Source organism: Manacus candei, unplaced genomic scaffold (genome assembly GCF_025592945.1).
Source record: "Manacus candei isolate 608988 ecotype Guabito, Panama unplaced genomic scaffold, ASM2559294v1 h1tg000070l, whole genome shotgun sequence".
Classification (NCBI taxonomy): Eukaryota; Metazoa; Chordata; class Aves; order Passeriformes; family Pipridae; genus Manacus; species Manacus candei.
This window is the reverse complement of record NW_026138118.1, coordinates 1,065,390-1,089,601: the sequence shown is the minus strand read 5'-3', so window position 1 is coordinate 1,089,601 and position 24,212 is coordinate 1,065,390. Positions and strand designations below refer to the sequence as shown.

At 45.9% G+C, this 24,212-nt stretch overlaps 1 protein-coding gene across 1 annotated transcript in view; it reads right to left on the bottom strand.

Annotated features, from left to right (window-relative positions):
* Window positions 1–6,614: 6,614 nt before the first annotated feature.
* CLIC4 (chloride intracellular channel 4) overlaps window positions 6,615–24,212 on the bottom strand; it is a 29,520-nt gene continuing 11,922 nt past the window's right edge. Inside the window, exons 2-6 of the mRNA XM_051807318.1 lie at window positions 19,982–20,091; window positions 14,472–14,597; window positions 13,457–13,563; window positions 12,100–12,281; window positions 6,615–10,684 (exon numbers count right to left, since the gene is read on the bottom strand). Coding sequence (XP_051663278.1) covers window positions 10,520–10,684; window positions 12,100–12,281; window positions 13,457–13,563; window positions 14,472–14,597; window positions 19,982–20,091 — 690 coding nt within the window. The 3' untranslated portion in view covers window positions 6,615–10,519. The remainder of the gene's footprint in view (window positions 10,685–12,099; window positions 12,282–13,456; window positions 13,564–14,471; window positions 14,598–19,981; window positions 20,092–24,212) is intronic.

The following is a 24,212-nucleotide window of genomic DNA, read 5'->3' as shown; positions in this document are numbered from 1 at the left end:
TGTCCCCTCTGCACTGGGGTGGGTGCCTTTGTGAGCTCAGCTCGGGTGATAAGATCAGCCCTTGGGAGCAGCACGGCTGAGCAGGGCGGTGTCACCCACACAGGGCACCCAAAATACAGCTTCACCCCTTGGGCCGGGTCAGGGCCGGGGATCTGTGCCCCAGACACGCACTGGGTGACTCACAGGAGGGCACCCAGAGGCAGCTCCTGCTCTGGGTAACCCGGAGGGACCCCCAACGAAGCTGTGGAGCTCAGCTATTCCTGGGAACCAGTCACGGCTTGCCTGGGTTTCAAGGCCTTCTCTTATCTTGTGCAGCAGCTCGGGCTCATTGTGCAATCTCCCCACTGGAGACGTTACCAGCCAGGATTTATGGCTTCTGTAGTTTCCCTTTCATCGGCCCAGCTGGGGAAGCGCTGGCGGAGGATGAAAGCTGCTGCTGGGGAGGGATGTCAGGAGAGCACTTCAAAGGCTCCCGGTGCTCTGGTCGCGTTAGGATACCCGGGATCCTTCTCTTGCAGCCATCCAGCACTTCCAGGAGCCTCTCCCTCCTTAAGCACAGGCTTAACCATTTGGACCCGGAGTGAAGCACCTGCAGCTCAGCTCTCCAGGGGCAGGATCTGCCCTCAGGAGCCCCCAGCAAGTTCCTCCTCACCCACAGCACGTTGCACAGCAGCACCTTCCTCCTGCCCCCAGCCCTCTCCAAATACTTCACTCCCAAAGAAAATGGAAGTGCCAGCTGGCTCAGACCAGCACAGTGGCCACCACAAATCCAGTCTGGAGCAGGAAGTTTCATGGGAAAGCTGAGCAAGCTCTGCTGTAAGGAGTAACTGGCCATAAGGGAAGTCTGGGCTGGAGGGAAAGGCCAGAGGGAGCCTGAGAAGGGATTTGGACACGGATCTTTGTGTCACGTTGCCCTGTGGGCAAAGTCACACTGTGAGAAAGTTTGCTCATGAGCATCTTTCACTGCCCACTGGGACAAAAGGATCTCAGACCAACTGAGCTGGTCTGTCACACTCCGGTGCCTGGAGGGACCCAGAGACAATCCCCACCCTGTGAGCTGCCTGCTGGTGTGCAAAATTTCCTTCCTCAAGGAATCTAACAGAGAACAATCCACCCAAAGGTCAGAGCAGCATTATTTCACGCTCCTTGTGTGCTCATTCTGGCTCCAAGCCCACAAAAAGCTCAGAAATTAAAGCCCCTTGAAGAAATCCCACACTGAACCTTCAAACCCCCCTGGCCTGCAGTAAATGCTCCTGTGCTGTTGTGGACCTGAGTGCTGGGCAAGTGGGTGCAGCGAGATGAAGAGCCAGCCACTGCCTTAAAACCCAGCAAAACACAGACTTGCAGGAACTCCCAGTCCCTATAAGAAACACTGCCTGGGGAAATTAAAACTCAGAAGTAGCTGAAGCAGCACATGCCTTGCCCACACACAGGAGCAGGAGCTGCAAAAACTGCCAGCATTTCCCTCCCCTCTGTCCTTGCCTGGTGTCACAGGGGATGGCACCTGGAGGGCAAAGAGCAGTTTGAGTTGTCCAAGTGCCCCAAAGGACAGAAAGAACAGCACAAGCTCCATCGTTCAGTTGTGTTTCAAACCCAGCCACGAGCAGGAGCCCACGGGGACGATCAACCCACCCAGGGATGGATCAACCCAGCCAGGGATGGATCAACCCACCCAGGGCAAACGAAAAAACTCGGCTATGAAGCCACAGGACGGGGCTGAGCCCTCGCAGGGCCTTGTGACGCTCGTGGAACGTCACTCCCAGTTGCCAACAAAGCTGATAAACTGGAGTCCCCGGGACCAGCAGGGCCAATAAAAGCCGATTTCCTCAGGGCACCTGCCCTTGTCCTCAAGCAAACCCCCTCCAGGGCAGCAGCCTCAGCTCCCCCCTTCACCCCAGGAGCTCCCGAGGTGCAGCAGTGCTGGGGCTTGTCTGGAGCTACACGGGTGTGTTTAGGCCCCAGTTCTGCTGCCACAGCAGGTTCATTGGCCAAGCTCTGCCCCCAAAAAGGGTCTTCGCTTAGATCTCAGAGGATCGCCCCTGATACTTCTACGTCTCCTTGTTGGTATCTATGGATGGAAAGTACTACCAAAAATCTTCCAAAGGAAATCATTCCTTTGAATTTTTGAAATTATTTACATGGAAAAAAAGGGGGGGGGAATCTTATACCCTACATTTTAATTTACTCTACGTTTTCGCTACAAATGGAAACTGCCTGACACAGACAAGAAATGAATTGGAGGCCTCCAGAGTCAACTCCAGGGAACTGTTGCCCAGATCATCTTTCTTCCTCATTAGACTCTTCCCAACAAGAATTGCATCCCCAAAAAACAACCTCCAACAACTGTGCAGCTCCAGAGCAGTAGCACAACGTGGCTGTTCACAGGGCCCAGCTTTGTGTCTAAAAGCAGCAAAGTCTCTAATGAGGCTTGAGCCTCAGGCAGTAAATTGTTCAGGAAGACAACCAGGGTCTCTGTCTTTTTCCCACCATCCCACAACAACTGCAGGAGCATCCAGGAGCATGGTTCTCCCAGGAGAGCTGTGTGCACACAGCAGGACCTCCCAGAGCAGCTGGGAAAAGGCAGCTCGGCGCTACCGGGCACTGACTGCAGGAGGCTGGAGCTGCTCTGCAGGAAAACAGGACCAGCTGCAGCTGTGCTCCGCAGCTGGATAAAGGCATCACACAGCAAAGGCTGCAGCAGGGGGGTGTGGAACCGAGGGAGAAACAGCAGGAGAAGCTGTCAAGGATGGGGGATCCAGCTGGGAATGCAGAGTCAAGACTGACCAGCCTGAGAGCTGGGCAGGAGTCACAGAAGGGACCCACAGGAGTCATCCAGTCCAACTCTTAACTCTGCCCAGGACATCCCCGAGGGTCACACCCTGTGCCTGAGAGTGTTGGCCAAACTCTTGCTGAGCCCTGGCAGGTTTGGTGCTGCGACCACTGCCCTGGGCAGTCTGACCAACAAGCTTCCTGTTCCCAGCTCACGTCCCCCTGCAGACCTGATAGCTAGTATTTTTAGCTGTTTTCTGGGTTCTGCTCCCCCTCCAAGCAATCCCACTCCCGTGACCCACAGTCCCTTCTTCCCAGTGGGAAGGCCTGGAACAGGAGGCTTGAGAGGCACACCAGATCAAAGGAACCCCTGCGCTGCCGCGCTCGGCCGGGCAGGCGCCGCTCGCCCTTGACTAAGCTCCCTGCTTGGCACGCTCCCAAACCTGCTGCCTTTGAGTGTTTGACTGCTCACAGAAGCTTCTCACAATCAGCTTTTCTGATCACACATCGTTTAAAACGTTGCCACGTTCTGCCCCCAGAGCTCAGCACCGTCAGTGATCTCTCCCCGGCCACCGCGTGGACAGGGGAGGGTGTTTTAACCAGAGACTCATTAAGAGCAGCAGTATCACTTCAATCAGGCTCCTTGAAATAAGAATTCCGTGTGCAAACTGACAAAGTCATTCTCCTGGGTCCTGCCAAGCCCTTTGCCGTAGGCAAAGCAGTTGAGACGTCCCTTAGCATCAACTCTGTTTGTTTATTTATAAAGTTCACATGTTTGATCTTCGTTTAGCAACTGTTTTCATCTCTCTGGCCGGTGGTAAGAACACAGCAGTTCTTCTCTTGAGTCAAAGAATCATGAGTTCTCTTCTCCCAGCTCTGGAAACCATCCAGCATCAGCTTTGAGAGCTCATCCCAAATTTAGCCAGGCCAAGTGCAGGAGGCTCTGCAGGGCTGCTCAGCTCCACACTGCTCATCTCTCACAGGTACCAGCCAGGCTCTGGCTGTCACCTTGAACTAAGACTTCCCAGGAGTTACCTCACAACACTTGACTAATTCCCCTCATTTTGAACACAGCCATCACAGCCCCGAGTTGCTCAGCCACCACAACCTTTGGGAGTCTTGGAAAAAAACCTGGACTGAAACACTTTGTTACTGCCTGAGCTGCTGTGTTTTGTTTCACTGGAGATTAAACTGTTTTCAGTCCCACCACTCTGCCTACAGACTTCAGGAGACCCCCCCCAAACCCAAGCACTCGGGAGGGAACCAGTCACCAGATGCAGGGAATCTTGCTTTGCAGTGAATTCAGTGAAGCAAAGGCCTCGAGCAGCAGCTCCTAAATGTTTGTGATTAAAACCTCAGTTGCTCCTCATGGACCACTGACCCTGTTAACACCATCCCCTGATCTGGAAGTCCAGCAAAGGCTCTCCTTGGCCTCCTGTGATCCACTGAGAAGAGTTTGGGAACCACTGCAGTTAAACACGTTCTTGATCAATGAGTCACTGCATCCACCTTTTCTCCTGGAGACTTTCAGAGGCAGGAAAACCCTTCAGACACTCAGCCCATCCTCAGCTTTCATTGGAACCAGTGTCCAAGAGCCCTCAGGCAACCACCTTGAATGAGTTCCCTTTCCATCCCACTGAAAACAAAGGTTTGTCCAGGTTTCTTCTTCCTTTCATAAAAATCTCCACTACCCTCTGACAAATTGGTTCCTTCCTATGCCAGGAAGTGCCACCCTCGGAGTCACTTCCAGGGTCTCCTCAGCCTTTCAGCTGCTGCATTTTGCTGCTGTTTATAAGAAAAAAAGAAAAAAAAAAAGTTGGGAAAACAATTAGAAAATTGTTTCTGGAATTTTCACAGCACAGTTAACACAACTGAAGCTTTCAGCAAACACTGTGCCTCTGCAATAAGAAAACTGGAGCTCCATAAAGTGTGCTAACTGCTGAAGGAGTGAAGGTAAATCAGGGCATTGCCCACATCTTGGAATGATCCCTGTAAAACATGGAATTATGTACAAAGTCCTGGTTTATTTCTAGGAACTTCTCAGTGAAACATCACGAAATTAAGTTGATGAAGTATCTGAAATAACAGCTCCAAACACGGTGCCATAGGAAAGATCTCGAGGTGAACCAGCTGCTCAACCCCACCAGGTCTGCCCTGGTTTAGCACCAGGGACTGACAGCACCTTCCAGACTGGCTTAGACTCAGAGACAGGACAGACAGGAGGCAAATGGATCACAAATACACCTGTGGTCTAACTGAAGCCTCCTCCTTTGGGAGGAGGGAGGTGGCCCAACATTTCAGTCACTGCAGGTCTCACACCAAGGTGAACCAACAACTACCACTAATCCCGGCTCAGGTGGTCCAGAGCCTGAACCACTGGAGTCCATGGCAAATCTCCAGACTAGTTTTCCCTGGGAATGTGGCAACATGTTTGGGAGAGGTAAGCCAGAGCTCTGAAACCTGGATTCAAGCCAAGCTGAGGATTATTTGGATCAGAGCTGTCCCTGGGCACAGGTCAGAAATGTTCAGGCTCAGCAGCTCCTCTCGACCTCTGAAAGTCTTTCCATTGCTCACATCAGCAGCTACACACAACTGTCTGCCACTGGGCTCCACAGCTTTCTCCAGAGCCAAAATCCAGCTGGTCTCTTGCTGGGATGTCCAGGAGGAACCTTAATCACCTGGGGGGGGTCATAAAAACAAAATCTAGAAAAAAATGCAAAGGTTACTAACGAGTCACAAGCAGCTCTTGCAGCAAATCACGATTATACACAACACATATCAGATATCCCAAGACTGCTGACAAGCATCCTCTTCCCAGCTCAACACTATTCCCTGTCCACCTCTCAGGGATGTGTGTGACCAAACTCAGAGCAGGTGACTGCAAACCTCACTGCAAACCACCTCTGACCTCAACCCTGAGTCAGTAAAAGCCTGGAATGGACCTTCAGGATCACCCAGTCCCAGGGACACACACAGGGATCCAAGAACATAATCCTACTCAGGGTTTGATTGCTGGATTTGCAGCTCCCACCAACACCTTCCTGTGCCAGCTCAAAGTCAGGTGATGGCATCCCAGATCACAGGCCCTGGGAATGTCTCCTGGATTCCACAAATTTCCTTTCAAAAACAAGAATCAGAGCCCAGCTATGCCTCAAACACTCATCAGACAAGAGATTGATGTGATAATGCTTGGGAAGTTTGGGAGAAAACTTCCACTAGTGGCTGGTGGTCTCTGCTCTGCAGACCCAGGGCCTGATTGACACCCCCAATTAAACCAAGGCTTAAAAACCCCCGGGGTTTTCCAGGGCTGGTTGAGAGATATTTGAAAGGAAAAGACAGTAAAGAAACACGTCTGAACCTCAGAATAAATCCACAGATTCTGTAGGTGGGATCAATCCAGTCTCAACTCATGGAATGGCCATTTAATGGGTTACCTGGGTGGAAACAAGTTGAACCAAACATGAGAGTTTTGGTGGTTTTTTAATCAAGTTTCACAGGTTAACTCTGAAAACCTGTACTCTGTAGGTAAGCAGGCTACCAGAATTTGTTCTGAAGAGCTACCACTCAAAATCTGAACAAAATCACACTTTTCATAATTTCCTTAGGAGTCATTATTTCTCAACTCATTCTTAGTTTTAAGAAAGTTCTGACTTTAAGGGGCACAACAACAAGTTATGTTAGAAATAACATGTATTCTGCCTGAAATCACACCACCACCAAAAAACAACAACCCTGAAGGCCAAAAATGGAGATTATAATTACCACAAGGCTGTGTTGTACAGTTCAGTACCACACTGCAGACGTAGATGACACACCTGAGTCTTCAGAAATGAGAGAAAGATCTGCTTGGTAGTGAAAATATAATTTTATTTAACAATAGCTGCCAGCAGTATACTGGTATATCTGTAAAAGATGTTCCAGAGAGTGAAAGACACAAGCAAACTACAATAAATTGTATCAACTCTTCAAGTATTTCTGCAAACAACGTTCCAATCCTTGACGGGATCCCAGTTCTGCTCCCACCTCCTCCAGAAGCGAAGTGTCAGGAGTTGGTGGCACAGGTTCTGAGGCAGATGAAATATTTTTTTTTGTTTTTTTTTACCACTTGGGATAAAGCCTCCTCCTGGAAAATATTAATTGGACGTGCTCAGATAGTTCTGAGTGGCAAAGAGCACAACAAAGCTGACTGTGCTTCGCCACGTTTTGTTCTGCGCCCAGATAGGCATCGGCGGGTTTGGCTCCGGCACCTTCCACTTATTCATGTCTGTGCTCCTTTGATACCAAATGCTAATTTGCTGCTTTAGCATAAAAATTTGATTACATCTCTCTTCTTATCATGGAGCTGCACGCAGCTCTCAATCTGGTCCAGACATGCCCACTGTGGAAAAAAACAGCAATTTTATGGGAAAATGCAAATTGGGGGGGGGAAATGCTACGAGGGAGGGACTGTGTGTGTGGGACATCCACGGGGAGCAGCAGGGAAGAGCTGGACAGGGAAGCTTTGGAGAGCATGGAATTGCTCCAGAAGTTCACATGCCTCTTGTTCAACAGGCAGCTCTTCCACAGAAGGGATCTCTTGGAGAAGGAAAGTTTTGTTAAGGGGAAAAAAAACCAACACCCTACTCATGCATATATAGGATAATCTGTTCTCCCACACAAAAACAGGGTGCAGAAGATGGATTTTCCCTTTGTGTTCAGGAAATACACAAGTCACCTGTTTTAATGCGAATTTAAGCATATTTCAGCTTGAGAATAAAGTAAGTTATTCAGCATGCTAATACATGCAACCAACTTGCAAACTGGAATGCCAACTTGAAAGGGTAACTGCTGTTTTTAAATTGTAGAAGGGGCTTGAAGCAGCATTTTAAATTTAAACAGGGGGCAGATTAATTGCTGTTTGATGAAATTAAAAATGCATTTAAAGATCAGATTGTAAACAAGTTGACAGAAGTCAAGAATTTACATAGTTATGAAAGGGCTTTTTTAATTAATGTGGAGCTGGTGATTGGGGCCAGATGAAAGTGCTCTGCCCACACCAGACGCTGAGCCTTCCCCCAGTGCTCTGCAGGGATCACCTCCGGAGGTGAGAGCAGCTCCTCTCCAGGACATTCCTGGGCTCTCCCGAAGCCAGGAGGGGCTGGGCAGCTCCTGCCACAACAAAAGTGTGCAGCAGGAAGCCCGAGGGACAGCGAGTGCTCTCACCCAGGACAGTTACCAGCCATCACAACCCGGGCCTCGCTGGGAGATAAGAAATGCATTAGTTACAGCCAGAGCTCTGCCTTTGTTTACAAGCTCTCAGACAACAATCGTTAAAACACTGAGGAGAACGAGCTACTATGGTTTGGAGATTGCCTAAAAAGCAGAGAGGATTTATTATCAAGTGGTGTTTAAGGAGCTGGGGATTTGTTTGCAGCAGCTGCACCCCAGAAACTGCATCCCAGAGTTTGGTGCTCACACCCCCGGGGCCTGTGCACCACAGCAGGGCTGACCTGCTTGGAAAAGGGCTCCTAAACCTCCATCCCTACAGCTGCCAAGGGCCACCTCATCTGCTTTTTTTAAAGGGGAGTTCAGAACTTTAAAGGACATGCCCACAGTCACGTTGCTTCCTACAGTTTTGTTTTTAAAGGTGAGCTATGAGAGCAAAGAGCACCAAACCAGTGAGGGCTGGGGAGTTTTTTTTTTACCCTCTATAGTCACTAAAAATGTTGTTATCTAAATAAAAAAGATTTTTTTCTAGATGTCACGTTGTAGCAAAGACTGAGCCCCTACAGAGGATTATTATGGCTGAGAAACTTTATTCAGGAGGAGAACGTGACATTAGAATACAGTGATTATTAAAAGGCTACAGTTTAGGTTTTCCTAACCAGGTCACTCTGCAGCATTTCCTTTCTGTGCCTAAACACCTCTGCAATAAATCAGAACAGGGACTAAGTGTATCTAACACAGTTGCCTTTGAAAGACAAGTAACAGGATTTACTAACTGCCTTTATATTGGAATTCTAGCTCTAGGAAGGCAAGACAAGGCACCACAAGCCATGTATACAAATATGGATCTGGTTCTCTACCTCTTCTATGTCAAACTAACTCCATGGGTATATAAAGTAGCAAAAGCAGGACGCCTGTAAAAGTCAGGCTGGTTTTCAGAAAGCCAGTGCTTACCAAAAAAAATTAGTGTATAAAAGTGTTTATGTGAGCATTTTCCACGTTATTGCAGAATGTTAAATATTCCAAGAACAACCTAGCAGGAATAGCACTTTCCAGCTTCTAAAATCAGTTAAATATAAAAGTATCTTTACAAAAAAATAGGCATATAAGTCTAGCATTCTTTGGAGTTGTTTATGATGGTCTTTTAAAAATAACCTAACAGTTCACTTCATGCGTCAAACTCATTAATTTTAAACAAGAAAACTATTCCCTGGTTTAGAAATATTTGAAAATTGCTTTTAAAAAAATTGTAGTGCTATTCCTCAGCGTTGCTGTAAAAAGGTTATGTATAGTAGTGCAATGATTATGATCATGCAAAACTGCAGTCTGGGTGCACACACAAGCAAATTGGGATAAATTCAATGGAAAGGACTGGATTCCACACACCCCCTTCTTCACTAAAGTCATCAACAGATTTCCTTTCAGGAAAAAAAAAAAGAACAAACCAACCTGCATACTAAAATTTAAGGCAAATGTTCTCTTTCAAGGTCACTTTAGCTTTCTTCAGGAAAGAAAGAGCATATAAAAGTTCCCCAGAGGTTCCCATTTCATGGCTCTCAGGTCATTTTGCATCACTAATCATTGCACTGCTATTCACACGTTACCAACTAGGACACTACAGGTTACATGGACTTGGTTTATGACAGAACAGGGTTTGTTTTTTTTTAAGTAAATATCACCAAAAAGACCTATACAAAACAAAGGCTCTTAACTACCAAAAAGAAACCACTTGCAATTTTTCAGGTGAACAGGTGGCAGCTTCCAATTCTGCTGTTTCCTGATGGCCAAGGGCATCCTGACAAGTATTTGTCTGCTGCAACTCAGAATTCGGGACAGAAGTAGGTGTTTGGATCTCATCAAGCTCCTGAAGACACAACTAAAAACCACCTCTGAGCTTTGAACTTCCTGCTACAGCACTCAAGCCTAAATTCAAACTTCCCTGATGCTGAGGTCCTTCAAATCCAAGTTCCACATCGAGTCCATTCTCAACCACTACTGTGACTTCAAATCCAAGAGATTTCTTTTTTTCTAATTAAAAAAAAAAATAAATTCCAAATATTTTGCAAATGGCTCTTTTGGATAATAAGTTCCCTTCTCTATGTAAATAGGATAGACAAGCAGGTACAGTTCAACGTGTCACAGGTATGACAACTGTGTACAGATCTTCTGGAAAAGCAATAAATTCCAAAATACATAAATATTCCTTGTACCATACAGCGAGACAGTGTCCTAAACCAATTCATGGACAGGGACCAAATGTTTACAGAGGAAAGCAACAGGGGCAAGGCAATCCTTCACACTGAAGAATCCAGAGTTCCCCCAGTGCAACACGACTGCACTAATGATATTCAAAGGAGGTAAGGAAAAACAAGCCTATAATTAACCCTGCAAACTTTAGGTAATTACTGTACCTGGTCTATCCACCGTAACTTTGAATAACTGCGAGTTCATGCAAAAAAAAATTGCTATATCTTATGTGGAAGGAGCAGTCTGTTAGAAGCATTGTTATGGAATATGCAGGAAGTCATCCTTCAGCAAGTGCTGATTACTTGGTGAGTCTCTTGGCTACATCACTGTAAGCTATTTCGATTTCTTTGTCTCCAGGACAGGTGTTGGTGAACTCATCCCTGCTGTAAGCATTCGTCAGGTATCTCCAGATCCCTGTCATTTCCTTGGGAATCTCAAAGTTGCGGTACTTTTTGGCCACCACCTAAAGCGAAAGAATCGGGTTATGAATTTGCATCCTTCCACTTTAAAGCACTTTTCCACTGCTGGTCACTCTCTTGTGAGGTTGTCCTTCCAAGCAGGACACTCAGAGTCATTCCTAAAGGCAGCAGAAGCTGTTCCTCAGGGATACACCCGGCCCTGGCAGCTCCCTTTGGGTTTGTCCTCAGCCAAGGAAACACTCCTGCACCCAGGCAGAAGCTGGATCTGTGGCTCCATCTGCAGTACAGAACTGACACAGATCCCTGGAGACAGGGAGAGAAACCAAACCACGGTCCTACAGACACACCTGCACTCCTCTGGTTATCCCAGGCCACCTCTTCCCGGACTTCCAACTTTTTTTTTTTTAATACAATCCTTTTATTTCACATTGGGTCATTTCCTTGGTTGCACACAGGGCAGTTTTCCCTACAGGAGTGAGCAGACATCCACCTCAGCCATCAGCTGCTCACCTGATCTCCACCTTCCCTCTTCCACCTCACTGATCTGAGCACTACAACTGACTGTGCCCACGGGGGTCAGGGCAGTCAGAGGGGTTTGGGTTCTGCCAGTTCATCCTCTGCCTACAGGTTCACACCCCCACTGAACCCAGTGCTCCAGCCCCAAAGCCCTTGTGCAAGACCCAAATCCTGCTTCAGGTACTGTTAATGCTGTAGTTAAACTTACATGGGAGTCTACAAACAGTTGGAATTAGCTGGGCTCTAGAATGTCACAGAATTGGGATTAGCTGGGCTCTAGAATGTCACACAGAGTCAGAATTGGCTCAGCTCTAGAAGGTCCCACAACTGGAATTAGCTGGGCTCTAGAATGTCCCACAATTAGAATTGGTTGGGCTCTAGAAGGTCCCACAATTGGAATTGGCTGGGCTCTAGAAGGTCCCAGAATTAGAATTAGCTGGGCTCTGGAATGTCCCACACAGTCAGAATTAGCTGGGCTCTAGAATGTCCCACAATTGGGATTAGCTGGGCTCTGGAATGTCACACCCAGCTGGAATTAGCTGAGCTCTAGAATGTCCCACAATTGGGATTAGCTGGGCTCTGGAATGTCCCACAACTGGAATTAGCTGGGCTCTAGAATGTCCCACAACTGGAATTAGCTGGGCTCTAGAATGTCACACCCTGTTGGAATTAGCTGGTCTTTAGAATGTCATACAGCTGGAATTAGTTGGGGTCTGGAATGTCCTACACAGTCAGAATTAGCTGGGCTCTAGAATGTCCCACACAGTCAGGATTAGCTGGGCTCTAGAATGTCCCACAATTGGGATTAGCTGGGCTCTAGAATGTCCCACAATTGGGATTAGCTGGGCTCTAGAATGTCCCACAATTGGGATTAGCTGGGCTCTGCAATGTCCCAGGCCCTCAGCCTTTTGTCCTTCATCCTCCCAGCCCCCCAGGGCCCTACCTTGACGATGTGCAGTTTGGGCAGCAGGTTGCAGTCTGCCAGGGTCATCTCGTTGCCGTCCAGGAACTTGCGCGTGGACACGGGCACGTCCTCCATGCTGTTCTCGTCGATCTCGTCGGGCAGGGGCGAGTTCAGGTACTCGTCCAGTTTCTGGAGGGTTTTCAAGAGGCCACGTTCTAAGGCTGCAGAGGGAGTTTTAAGGTTGTTTTTTTTTTAAGAACAAAGCAAATCCTTATTTACAATATTGATACCAGCCACAGATCTGATAAACCCCTCACCACTGTGCTCCCCAGAACAGCCCCTACTCTGAAGGATTTGTAACCCCTGAGCAGTTTTTGTGGCAGCAGCACTGCTGGATCTGGCTTGATGGTCACCAGTAACACTGGAGTGGAACCAGAACCCCTTTAAATATCCCACACACTCAGGTTATTTAAAAGCTGGTTAATACACGAGTTTACACTAATTTAGAACACACTAAGACTGTCCACAAGGGTTTATTTTTGGTTTAAAAAGTGGCTTATGTCAGTTTGTTAAGACCGTGCCTAACTGGCTTAGAATTAAGAATTAGAATTGGAATTAAGCTATGTTGGGGTTTGTATACATTTAAACATAATCTGTTTAACATCACGTGCTCAGCAAAGAGCCACGACCAAACACAGAGCACCCGGGAGGTTTCTGGAATACAGCAGGTTTTGGGAATGCATCAGCAGAGGGCAGCACACCCCACAAAATCCCCAACTGTTTCTCAGCTGTTTACAAATACTTTGCATCTCCCTGTTTGAAATGCAGCACAAAGGCCTCCTTTGGTTTTCCCTCAAAGCACACTGAGGATGAAAGATTTGTACTAAACTATTTGAAGGTCCAGCTGTGAACTCTTTATCACTTATTGATCTCTGTGTTGCATCGACTGTTTTCCCTCCACACACAAAGGTCTTAATGCTTTAAAGAAAGCAACAGGGACTAAGCTTAGCTCAGAACTCTGAATGAGAGCCCTCAGTCCTACAGAGGGCAAATAATCAAGTGCAACAGATGCACAGAAACTCAAGCAGTGGGGTATGACACAAACACTGCATGAAATTTGGTTCCAGAATTTGGACTGGCTGTAAATATCCAATACCAGTGGTACTGACAAACCCTGCACACCCTGCTGATATTCTGAGTGAACACTAACTGAAGTTCTCTCTCAAAGTGTTAAAATCTTTGACATTAAACCACAGATTGAATTCCTGAGACTCTCCCAAGGGTCCATCAACACGCAGCTGAATTTGTCATTGAGACACTTCACAGCCAAGCTGCTCTGAAAAGCACAAGCCAGTGAACCCACGTGTGCCCAGGCACTGCCCCCCAGGTGACCCACCTTCATTAGCTTCTGGTCTGGAGTTTTTGATAAATGCAGAAAATTTGGCAAATATATCCATCCCAGCAGTGTTGGATTCTGGATGCTTTGGTGAAAGTTTTAGGTATCTGGAAAGCAGAAAGGAGCAGATCTACAGCACATTTAGCATAATGATGATCATCATATATATTAACTAGTACAAAATGGCCCTTTTTAAAAATATCTACATAATGTAGATTTACCAGTTTATCCATTTTGCTTTTGAAATGTAATATCACACACTTCCATTTAAGTTAAGATTTTAGAACCCACTTTTAAATCACTTTTCAGAAGATCACCAAAGTGTATCCCTGCTTTCTGAATCAGGCATTTGTTTCAAGCAGATAACAAACAGTTCATAGTCAGGGATCAAGCAGGTAAATAATAAAATACACTTGATTGTTCCCTGTACACACCAAAAAAAAAAAAAAAGTCTTTTTCCATTTAAATTAATATCAGCTGTTCCAGCATATTGTGGATTCCAAATCTTTTAACAAAAAAGTGAAGTCTAGTCACACTAAAAAGACAAAACAGTCTGTTAAAGGCAGTGTCTGGATTTTGCCTTTGCCTGCCAGCTGAGGAGAAGAAAGCCAACAGTTTAGGGAAAGCCTGAACACATCACAGCAGCTCCCCACTGCAGTTTATTACAAGTCAGGACTAAGTTTTGCAGAGCAGACTCATCTTCACCTGCATGGTTTGGACACCCCACCAGAACAGCCTGTGCCTGGCACCAAAAGGGAGTCACTGAGTTTGGAACTGCAGGAAGGATGACAGGACTCCACAGAGGACAATTTAAAAATAATCTTTAAGAGAAAAACAGTTCTTAATATAAAGATGAGGGAGCTGGAGAGGAGAAGGTCTGACAAGCAAGAACTCCAAACTATTTTCCATGTCTTCTCTTCAGTTTATTGACGCTGAAGAACATCCTCGTTGGTGCAGGAAACCCTTGTGAGAACAGTGTTTATCTAAGGGGACAAATCACCATTTTAACACTTACTTGGGTGGAGCCAAAACATCTTCCAGGAACTCTTCAATCTTATTCACATCTGTTCTCACTTCCCCATTGTATGTGATGAAGGGGGGGTGAGTGCCTGGAGCCAAATTTTGAAGGTCTGCTGGTTTTCTAGGGTGAAATACAAACCAATACCAGAGTGAGCAGGGGGCATCCATTCCACTGCCACAACCACAAAAGCCAGAGCTTTTCACATCCTTACGGCTTTAAAAAGAGATATCACCAGTTCTCTTTTTAAAAAGTGAGTTTACAACCTGATTAGCATTTTGAATATACTTCATAACAATTTAAAACACTTAAAGCCAACTGCTTCCTCCTACCTCTGGCTGTGTTTATTCTCAAATCAATACAATGTTGACTAGCAGGGGGATATATATACACACACACACACAAACACACTCTCTCTTTCCCAAGCTCTGCAGACCAGTTTATATATAGCATAATCTGTGCTCAGTGATAATCCTCCCCCCTTCACACAGACCTGCTCTGGAAATGAGCAACTCTGATACAGAGCAGTGTGTACAAACCATTTATCACGTGCCCAGGGAATCTGGTTTAGACAAACTGACAGATGCTTAAACATCACGTTTAAAATTATGCTGAAGGTTTCATCCAGTAAAAGAACTGTTTACAAATAAGAGCAGCACACCTGGGAGAGGAATCCTGGACATTAGTGTGAGTAGACACAAGAGAAACAGCAGCAAGATAAAATGCACATTTCTAACTTGTATGTCAGTTTTGGCAGCACATCTCACTGCTCACTCCAGCTCCGTGCTCAGTAATCCCTATCCAGCTAAGCCACTCTATTTTATAAGCAATTGGCTTCTCTCTCCTCTGGCTGTGCCTTGATGCTGCAGTGACAAGGCCCAGCTCCACGGGCATTCCTTTAAAGCCTGTGTGCCAGCTGGGCACACCCCCAGCTCCCTGTCACCCCAAAACACCCAACTTACCCTTCATGCCAAGCTCTCCCCTCTGCCCTGTCAGCAGAGTCAGATTTAAAGCCGAAATCAATAATGAGATGTGGATCCATCACAAGCTATAAAATCCAAAGCACCATCTAAGGAGCTGCAGCTGATTTCCCCAGTAAATCACCTGGGCATTAGTTGGTCCCACACCAGTGGCAGCAGAAACAGAATTAAGAACTGCCTGGCACTTGTGCAGCAGCACCACTCGAACCTCCCCTGGTGAGGGCACTGACTGCAGCCCCAGGACAACTGCTCAGAGGACACAGTCTGACTTCTCCATGTCCACGTTTCAGAGGACAGGCTGCAGTTCCCAGTCCCTGCACCACCCCTGTGGCTGACACCCAACCTGACACTCCCAGGCTGAGCCACCACTGCAGTGACATTTGCCAGGCTGGGCAGAGCAGCCCGACCACCCCCTCCTGCTGCCCCAGCACCAACAGCCACCAGTGCCCCAGCAGAGAGGATGCCAAGGTAAAGCTGCCCCTTGGTTACTGGTTGAACTAATGCAAACTGGACCATGACCCTTGGACTGGGTCTGTGCCCTGCACGACGTGGCCACGTCTCCGAGCCAGCCCCAGGCACTGGATTTCCAGGAACTGGATGTGCAGCTCAGGAAATCCTCCTGGCACATCAGGAACATCCACACACAGCCATGGGGGGCAGCACCAGAAAGCTTTCAGGGCTTTCAGGGGCACTCTGTAAACTAAGCCCAGTTTCCAAGTCCATCCTGTATATAAACATGGTTTTCCATTTCTCACAAAAGGAAGATCCCCTGCCAGAATTTCATGTCCTGCCCACTGCTGATCCTCTCACAGTGCCAAAGTGTACTTACCTGGCACTACATGTGGGACTGAATGAGAAAACTGATTTTCATACTTCAGAATATTATAGACACTGCATTAAGCCAGGTGACAGAAGTCTTATTAATACAGGAATTCAACTATTTTCAATTTTTAACCTTCAGAGAAGTTATTTCTCACTAATAGTTGCCATCACTCTCTCACTTTTAGGATTTAAAGTCTGTCATTGGTTAATGCTTTAAGTAGCTTAACACTTCATTTAAATACAGCTTTGTAACTCCCAACAATTACAGGAAGTCCTCGTGGCTCACTTCCAATTTTGCATGTTAGAGAGATAAAATTCCTCAAAAGGAATGTTATTTTAAAAACAAACACAGGCAAGACCACCGGATTTGCAACAATACTATCAAAGGCAAGGCTTTAGTTCAGAAGCAGACTGGTCTGAGGAACTAACCAAAAAAGTGTTCCAAAGAACCAGAGTGCACCTCAGGGACCCCAGAGCAATTTATTAATCCAGCCAGACCACCTCTACCTTGGAAGAAAAAGAAAGCAGAGATTAACATCCCCCAGCCAAGGCCCAAACATCACACAGGGTTTAACTTCCAGTTTGCTTCTCTTGCCAGGAGATCACAAACAAACCCTGGTTTACCACAGAGGAGCCACAGCCTTTAGAGCAGCAGTACACAGGAATATCCTTAAAAGGCTGACAGTACAAATTCCCTTAGCAGCCAAACAAGAAGGCAATTAAAAATACTACAGTGAAGTTTTACTTCAGAGATAAAACTGGAGAGCTTAAAAAGAAAAAAGCCAAACTAAAATTAAAAAAAAAGTCCACCTTGAATAACCATTCCAAACAATTCCATGATGGTTTGTACCTGCCCCAAACTTTACCAGGGTTTTTGGAGGCAGGGCCACATAATTAAGGATCTGGCTGTCACTGCCTCATTAAGTGGGCAGGTTCTTTAACACCAGGTATAAACATTTCCTGGCTTTGCCACAAACCAGAATGGCAGTTAGCATGCAGATCATTTCTTGGAGATCAGACAAAATCCAGCCCCCAAATGTAGTGTGTGCTGCAGTGATTTATAAATGACACATGTACTGCAAGGAGTGGGGAGGAAAAAATCAGCAATAATCCCCCTGTGCCCAGTTCCACAGCAGTTTTCACACTGCTTGAGGTGGATTCACCTTTTAATATTTCCTAATGTTGTTATTTAAAGTTTGTCTGTCAATATAACTGTGAAACCACCCCAGTGAGATGTTTAAAAGGGGATTTCAGATCTCAGCTGAAGGCCTGGGGTGTTGGTCCAGGCCCCACAAATGGTTTCTGTGCTGCAGCTCTGCTCTGGCCACCAGAACAAGTCAGAGCTCTGACATGCTGCTGCTGCTGAGAAGGGGAAGAATAAAGGCTCTGTCTGCCCAAACAGAAGCAAGAGATGCACAGTTCCTTGGGAAGGGTGGGATGTGCCACTTGATTTGCCCATGTGCATATTTTGGGGTGTGTCAAGAGTAGAACTAAGAACTGCAAAAGGTTCTTTTGTTGGCACAGTGTGATGGGCAGTGCAGCTACTGGAGGGGAAAAATACCCAGCACAGAGTCAGCCAAGCCAGGCTCAGTTTTTCCAGTGTCCCAAGTTCCCCACTGGTGAACTTTTGTACCCAACCATGACCTTTTAAGCCTCACAAACAGACAGAGCTGGCCTTGCTGCTGTGCACAAACGATGTCATGAGGCAGAGACGTGGTTTGCAAGTAGAGCCTTTTTTTTTTTGCTAAGAAAATAAATTCAGATGCTTAAAACAATTACTACTGTGCTCTTCAACAAGAGCTTTTAGCAGGAACGAAAAGCAGAGAAGATAATTGAATTAATAATGTGCTTGAAAAGCTGTTTCTTTTGACAATATTAGAAGTATTAAGGCAACATCTAACACCTGTTATCACTCTGGTAATGACAAGGGAAAGCAATCCCATCTGGTACCAAACATTTCCTATTGAGCAGGTAGCTGGATTTGACATGCTGCTGATCTTCAACTGGATATTGGTCACTCCAGAGTGCTGAAGTTGTATTTACTGAAGTCTAAAAGGAATTAAGTTTGTATCAACATCTATTAAAAAATGTGAATTAGCTTCAGTGGTCCTTTGTTTCCTTTACCAGAAGATGCCCCCAATGCACAACAAAGAGGTAGTTTATTTGACCTATTCCTCTCTGCACTTCCTTAATTTTGCACTTATTTTGCATTTTCTCCTCCCCAGTATTTAAAAACCCCCAAACCCAAACCTGAAAGAAAGCTCTCCTTGTGTAGGGAAGGTCAACTTGAAACATCTGCAACCAATTTCTATGCTACAAGTTACTCTTACACCCCATTCCCCCATCCAATTAACTCCAAGTTGCCAAAGGGACACAAGTAAAGCCAATTTATCAGGCATATTTGGCATTTTAATGATATCTCTGACTGGTTCAGCAGTAAAAACACTTCCAAGCCTAAAACATATCTTCCCACCTTCCTCTCATCCCCCCCCACCCCAATAACTGCAGTAAGTTAAATAACCCCATCATTAAAGTAAAGGAAGCCCAAAGCTACAGACAGTTCAGGAGCACAAGTTCTGCTCCTGAGGTTCCCCCAGCCACAGCTGGGAGATGTGCTCCAGTTGCTTTGTGGTCCTGGCAGCAACAAGATTTGCAGAGGCCAGAAAAGGTCTTTGAGCAGCTACAGATGCTCACACAGCCCACAAAAGCTGCTTTCTCCTCCTGCCTCAGCCCCACCACACATGGAAGTCTTTAACACCCCTTGCCAGCCCTGAAGCAGCAACTCCAGTGATTTATTTTTTTTTTTAAATCCAAACAAACCACCTCCTTCAAAAAAAATATAAAAATTAAGAGGTTAAGTCCAGCAGGGTGATTTCTGCCTTATATGTTGGGTTCAGAGGAGACCAGGGTGTTATTTCCACTGGCTTCATTCCTGACAATCAGGGTTGGAAGCACTGGCAGCCTCCCCCCTCTGTCTGTAGCTCAGTGACCAACATTGTATTACATTAGTGCTGGGAAAACATTACTTCACACCAAAAGCAAACACAAAAGCCTCTGCTGAATTTAGCATTGCCACTTTAAAAAAAAAAAAAAAAAAAGAACACCCAACTTTAGGAAATTAAGACTCCTGGATTCACTTCTCACCTTTCTTACCCACTAAAGGATTGGTTTTTTAAGTGGAGAAGCTGCTTTTTAAGTGATACACAGCACTGCACAGAGGCAGAATGTTCCACATTTTATTCCTACCCATTTCACACATATTTACCACCAGGGCAGATATTTTCCCATTGTTTTCATTATTATTATTATTGCAAAATAAGCCAAATTATCTTAAAGTCTTGAAGAAAAGGAGGAGGGTGCACATTATTTGTGACAGTTATCTAATAAGCACTGGAGATCTGACCAAAACAGCAGTTTTCACTTGATGTGAAGTTACTAAAGTAAGATTCAATATTCAGTTATAAAATTTATATATAAGTTATAATATTCATGTTAAGTTTTCCAGGAGCATCACTGAACAAATTCAAGAGGAATTACCAGACCCCTTCTTTTTGGCTACAGACACTTATCAATAACCACCAATGGATGCACCATTTAAATCAGTATTTGAGGACAGATTTTTCTTTTTAATTGCAGGGAATCAGCCCCTCAAAGCTTTGTTACACCAAGTGCACTGCACTGCCCCATAAATCCAGTATTTCTTACCTCTTCAAGTCGACTGTTGTGACACTGAACACCACTCCCTTCAGCCAAAGGATCATGAACAGCCTCTGGGAAAAAGGGCAGTTTCCTATGCTTTCCCCATCACTGCCAGCCTGCAGGAGAGAACACACATGGGTCAGGGGGAGAACACACCTGGATCAGGGGTAGGACACAGCAGGGATCAGGGGGTAGGACACACAGGGATCAGGGGGTAGGGGACACAGGGATCAGGGGGTAGGGGACACAGGGATCAGGGGGTAGGGGACACAGGGATCAGGGGGTAGGGGACACAGGGATCAGGGGGTAGGGGACACAGGGATCAGGGGGTAGGGGACACAGGGATCAGGGGTAGGGGACACAGGGATCAGGGGTAGGACACACAGGGATCAGGGGTAGGACACACAGGGATCAGGGGTAGGGGACACAGGGATCAGGGGTAGGACACACAGGGATCAGGGGTAGGACACACAGGGATCAGGGGTAGGACACACAGGGATCAGGGGGTAGGGGACACAGGGATCAGGGGGTAGGGGACACAGGGATCAGGGGGTAGGGGACACAGGGATCAGGGGGTAGGACGGGGCCATCTCCACGTGCTCACAGTTACTGAAGGGTTTTAGTTAAAGGCAAACCAAACAGCAACTGAAATCTGCACTTTTATGAAGCCAAGTAACCCATTTACTTGCCATGTCCTCATGAAATGTGCCCAAACAATATTTCAGTCAACACAAGCTCTGTCTCACTGAAGATGATCCAACTGCCCCGGCAGCTGAACATCTTCCTCTGAGCAGCCACACCTTTTGATGGCAGTTTCCCAACACCAATATTGTTCTTTGCTCTTTATTATCCTTTTTTCCTTCTTCTCCAAGGCACTGCTAATTCACTGGAGTCCTCTTCCAGTTCCCTGCTCCTGTCAGCCCCTGTGCAGTGCTCCAGGGAGCCAACTGCACCCAGGAACTGAGAACCTTTATTGTACTGCAGGTGTTGGGAGGAAAGACATAACTGTGAGTACATAGAGACTTCACTGACAATTAAGTAATATCCCAAACCCATTTTTTTATAGACAATTCATCAATAAGTCTTTGTCCTGCCCCAACAAAGGGCCATTAGACAGCAGCAGTAGCCCCCCAGGGCTGGCAGTGATGGCATGGATCTCATGATTGCTCTGACAACATGGATGTATTGCTGAGCTGGAAAATCTGAGTGTGCAGTGGGCAGGGATCAGGCACTGGAAACCTTGAATCTTGTTATAAAATTCAATGCTCTGAAAACTGGCTCAGCAGTTAAAGCAGCCACATATGTCAGATCTTAACATGTACTTTATATCAGATGAGTTTCAATGGATTTTGCTTATTGTTATTAGAGTCCTTCCAAGAGTAATTTTAATGAGCACAACTCTCAAAACCTGGCCAATTCTTTCATCATCACAGGGGGGAGAATGAAGAAAGACTTTGTAAATTAAGAGCAACAGCAGGATTTTCAAAGACCAGGAAAACATTAAGTTTTTCAATGAAACTGTCTTAAATTCAGAAAGTTTTTATTTATTTATTTATTTTTGAAAACTCATGTTGCCTTTGCAGATGAGGCTGAGTCTACTTTAATAGTTGTCAATAAATACCAGGACATGAGGATTCAAACTCACTTATGTTCCTGCAGCTTATGGACTCATTTCTACAAGTGTCCCTCCTGTCAGCTCTGACTCTCCTTCCCTAAACTTTGTTGTGGACAACAAACAGAGCTGTTTTCCTTCAAACCTTTATCAGTGTCATTAATGAAGACTTGAAAGAAAAAGGAGGTTGTCTTTCTGCCATAAATTACTAATTGCCTCCTTTATCTTTGGAAAGTAAAGCATAAAACTTGTAGCAGATTAATGATTGTCTTAAAAGCTGCCATGAGACTTCTCATGCTCAGGAGAACAAATCCCAAAAGCATCTCAGAAAGGATAAAACAGAGTCCCTTTGGTTACTCTGCTCTACAGAAGCTCAGCCCACACCTCACAACAGGTAGGGGTAGCTGTTGTAAAGGTTCCAGCTCCGTGGATTTGTGTGTTCCCACCTCAGCAGACACTTCCACGAGGGATGACTTCACTCTGCACTGCCTGTCCAGCAGCTGTGTTTTATGGATGTTAATAATTAACCACACTGCTGTCCTGTAGATAGCAGGGTGCATTTCAGCAATTCCCACCACAGTCACATTGCTGTGTTTACACTGAGCAGACATTATAGATTTATACTCATCTACCTTTTTTTTTCTTGCCACGTGTAAGATCTTATCTACCTTTGAAAAAAAGACAACACTTCATCCCATCTAAGGAGAATATACATTTTGTACTGCCAAGCTAATTCAGATTTTGAAGCAGAAACAATTCTTTGACTGAGAAATTATCTCGATCTTCAAGTTTTATGGGAACTTCAACCAAGGTACTCAGAGCAAAGTCCCTGAGGTTACACCCCAGTAACAGCACATGCTCTGTGCCCCCATCCCATTGAGTTTTACCTCACTTGGCCCACTGGAACCCAAAGCAAAGCTGCTTTAAAATCACTGAACTGAACGGAAAAGTGTTTAAAAATTCAGGCACAGCACTGAGCTGTGGCTTTCATTCAGGTCCATCCTCCTCAGCCAAAGTCAAAGTGGCCAGTGAGGACCAAAAAAGGTCAAATGCATTTATGGTGCAGAGCCAACTTGTCCCGAAACTTTCCTTCTCTCCCAATGCAAGTTTAACATTCAAAATTAACAAACAACAAAGAGCATCTGCTTTTGTTTAGGCAGGACAGGCTTTTTGGATGATTTGACTCAGAAATAAAGGATTATAGCCCAATATCATCCAGTGCCACGACCAAAAGCTGCTGCACTTTCAGAGCTGCAGCTGAGCAGCAGAACTGAGCACAGCCTCTGTCTCCAGTCAAACGTTTGTCCCACTTCTGCTCCAAAAAGTCCCAAGTTATTCTGAGCACACACTGGAAAAGGAATGCACTCAGAATGCCAAGAAACTTTTGGCTCCAGTGCTCTTGAGCTGAGGAATTCTGCTCTGTAACTGTTTGCAGAGGCCCGTTTTCTGTCCCTGTTTGCTGCAGCCCCTCAGCCCGAGCAGCTCCGTGCTGGGACAGCACTCGGACCCTCGGGATCCCTCAGGACCTTCTCACAGGCTCACCAGCCTGGGGGATGTTCCTGCAAGACTCTCATTTTCTCCACTGGAACAGAGCTGTGCTGGCAGTGAACTCTAAACCTTTCAGTATTGCAGGAATATCCTGGAATTCCACACAACCTGTGGTGCAGGGGGTTAATCACGTAACAGTTGTGCTTGAGCCCACTACTAGAAGGCAGAAAGTTGTCATGGCCTTGTCTTTTAATCCAGGCCATAATAGTCCAGGATATCTTCAGTGTCTAATCCTCATCACCATCACAGTAAATATTAAACACTGACTTCTTTACACTAATGTCAGCCTAGAGTATTGTTAATTCAACAAGGTTATGTTCATTCTATACTGAGAAGCTTTGAGTTTTTATTTCAAATTCCTTCCAAAACCAGTCTAAAAATCTCAATCACTAAATCATGCCAACCTGCCCACAATTAGGCTAATTTTTCAGTTCTGCCATTGCCCACTGAAGGATATACACTCAAGAACTTCATCGTGTATCTGTGTTTCTCTGCCAGGTTTTCACCAGCAGGGATTAGGATCAGGCAGAAGAAAGTGCCACACATCCCACAGGAAGCAAACAGGGCCTTTTACCTCGTGTGTTACCCTCGACAAGCTGCCTGTAACTAAAAAACTTCCAAAAAGGGTGCAAACCCGACCTCGTTAATTGTAAGATGTGGCACAGAAGGAGCTGAGCAAAACCACAGCAGGGCACTCACCCCCCAGTGTCACATGATAAACAAACAAAGCTGCTTTTAAAGGAAACTTAAATAAGAAAGTAAGTTCCAATAAGAAGGAGAGAGTTACAAGGCAGTAAAACAAACCAGTCTGCTCACTGAGAAGTCCCCCTGGTTTATCACAGCCACAGTAAAACTACTGGCAACTCCCAATGCCAGGCAGCTCAGCCCAGGGAAGAGTGCCAGAGACTGGGAAAGGGAAAAAAAACAGAAAAAAATCTACTTATCCCACTGTCTGGAAGTCTGAGCTGAGCTGATCCAGCCCAGGAAGTCACCTCCTCCCTTTCTCTTCCCCTGGAGCAGTGATTTCATTCAAAAGAGATTGTTTTTCCAAAAAAAAAAAACCCAAAAAACAAACCC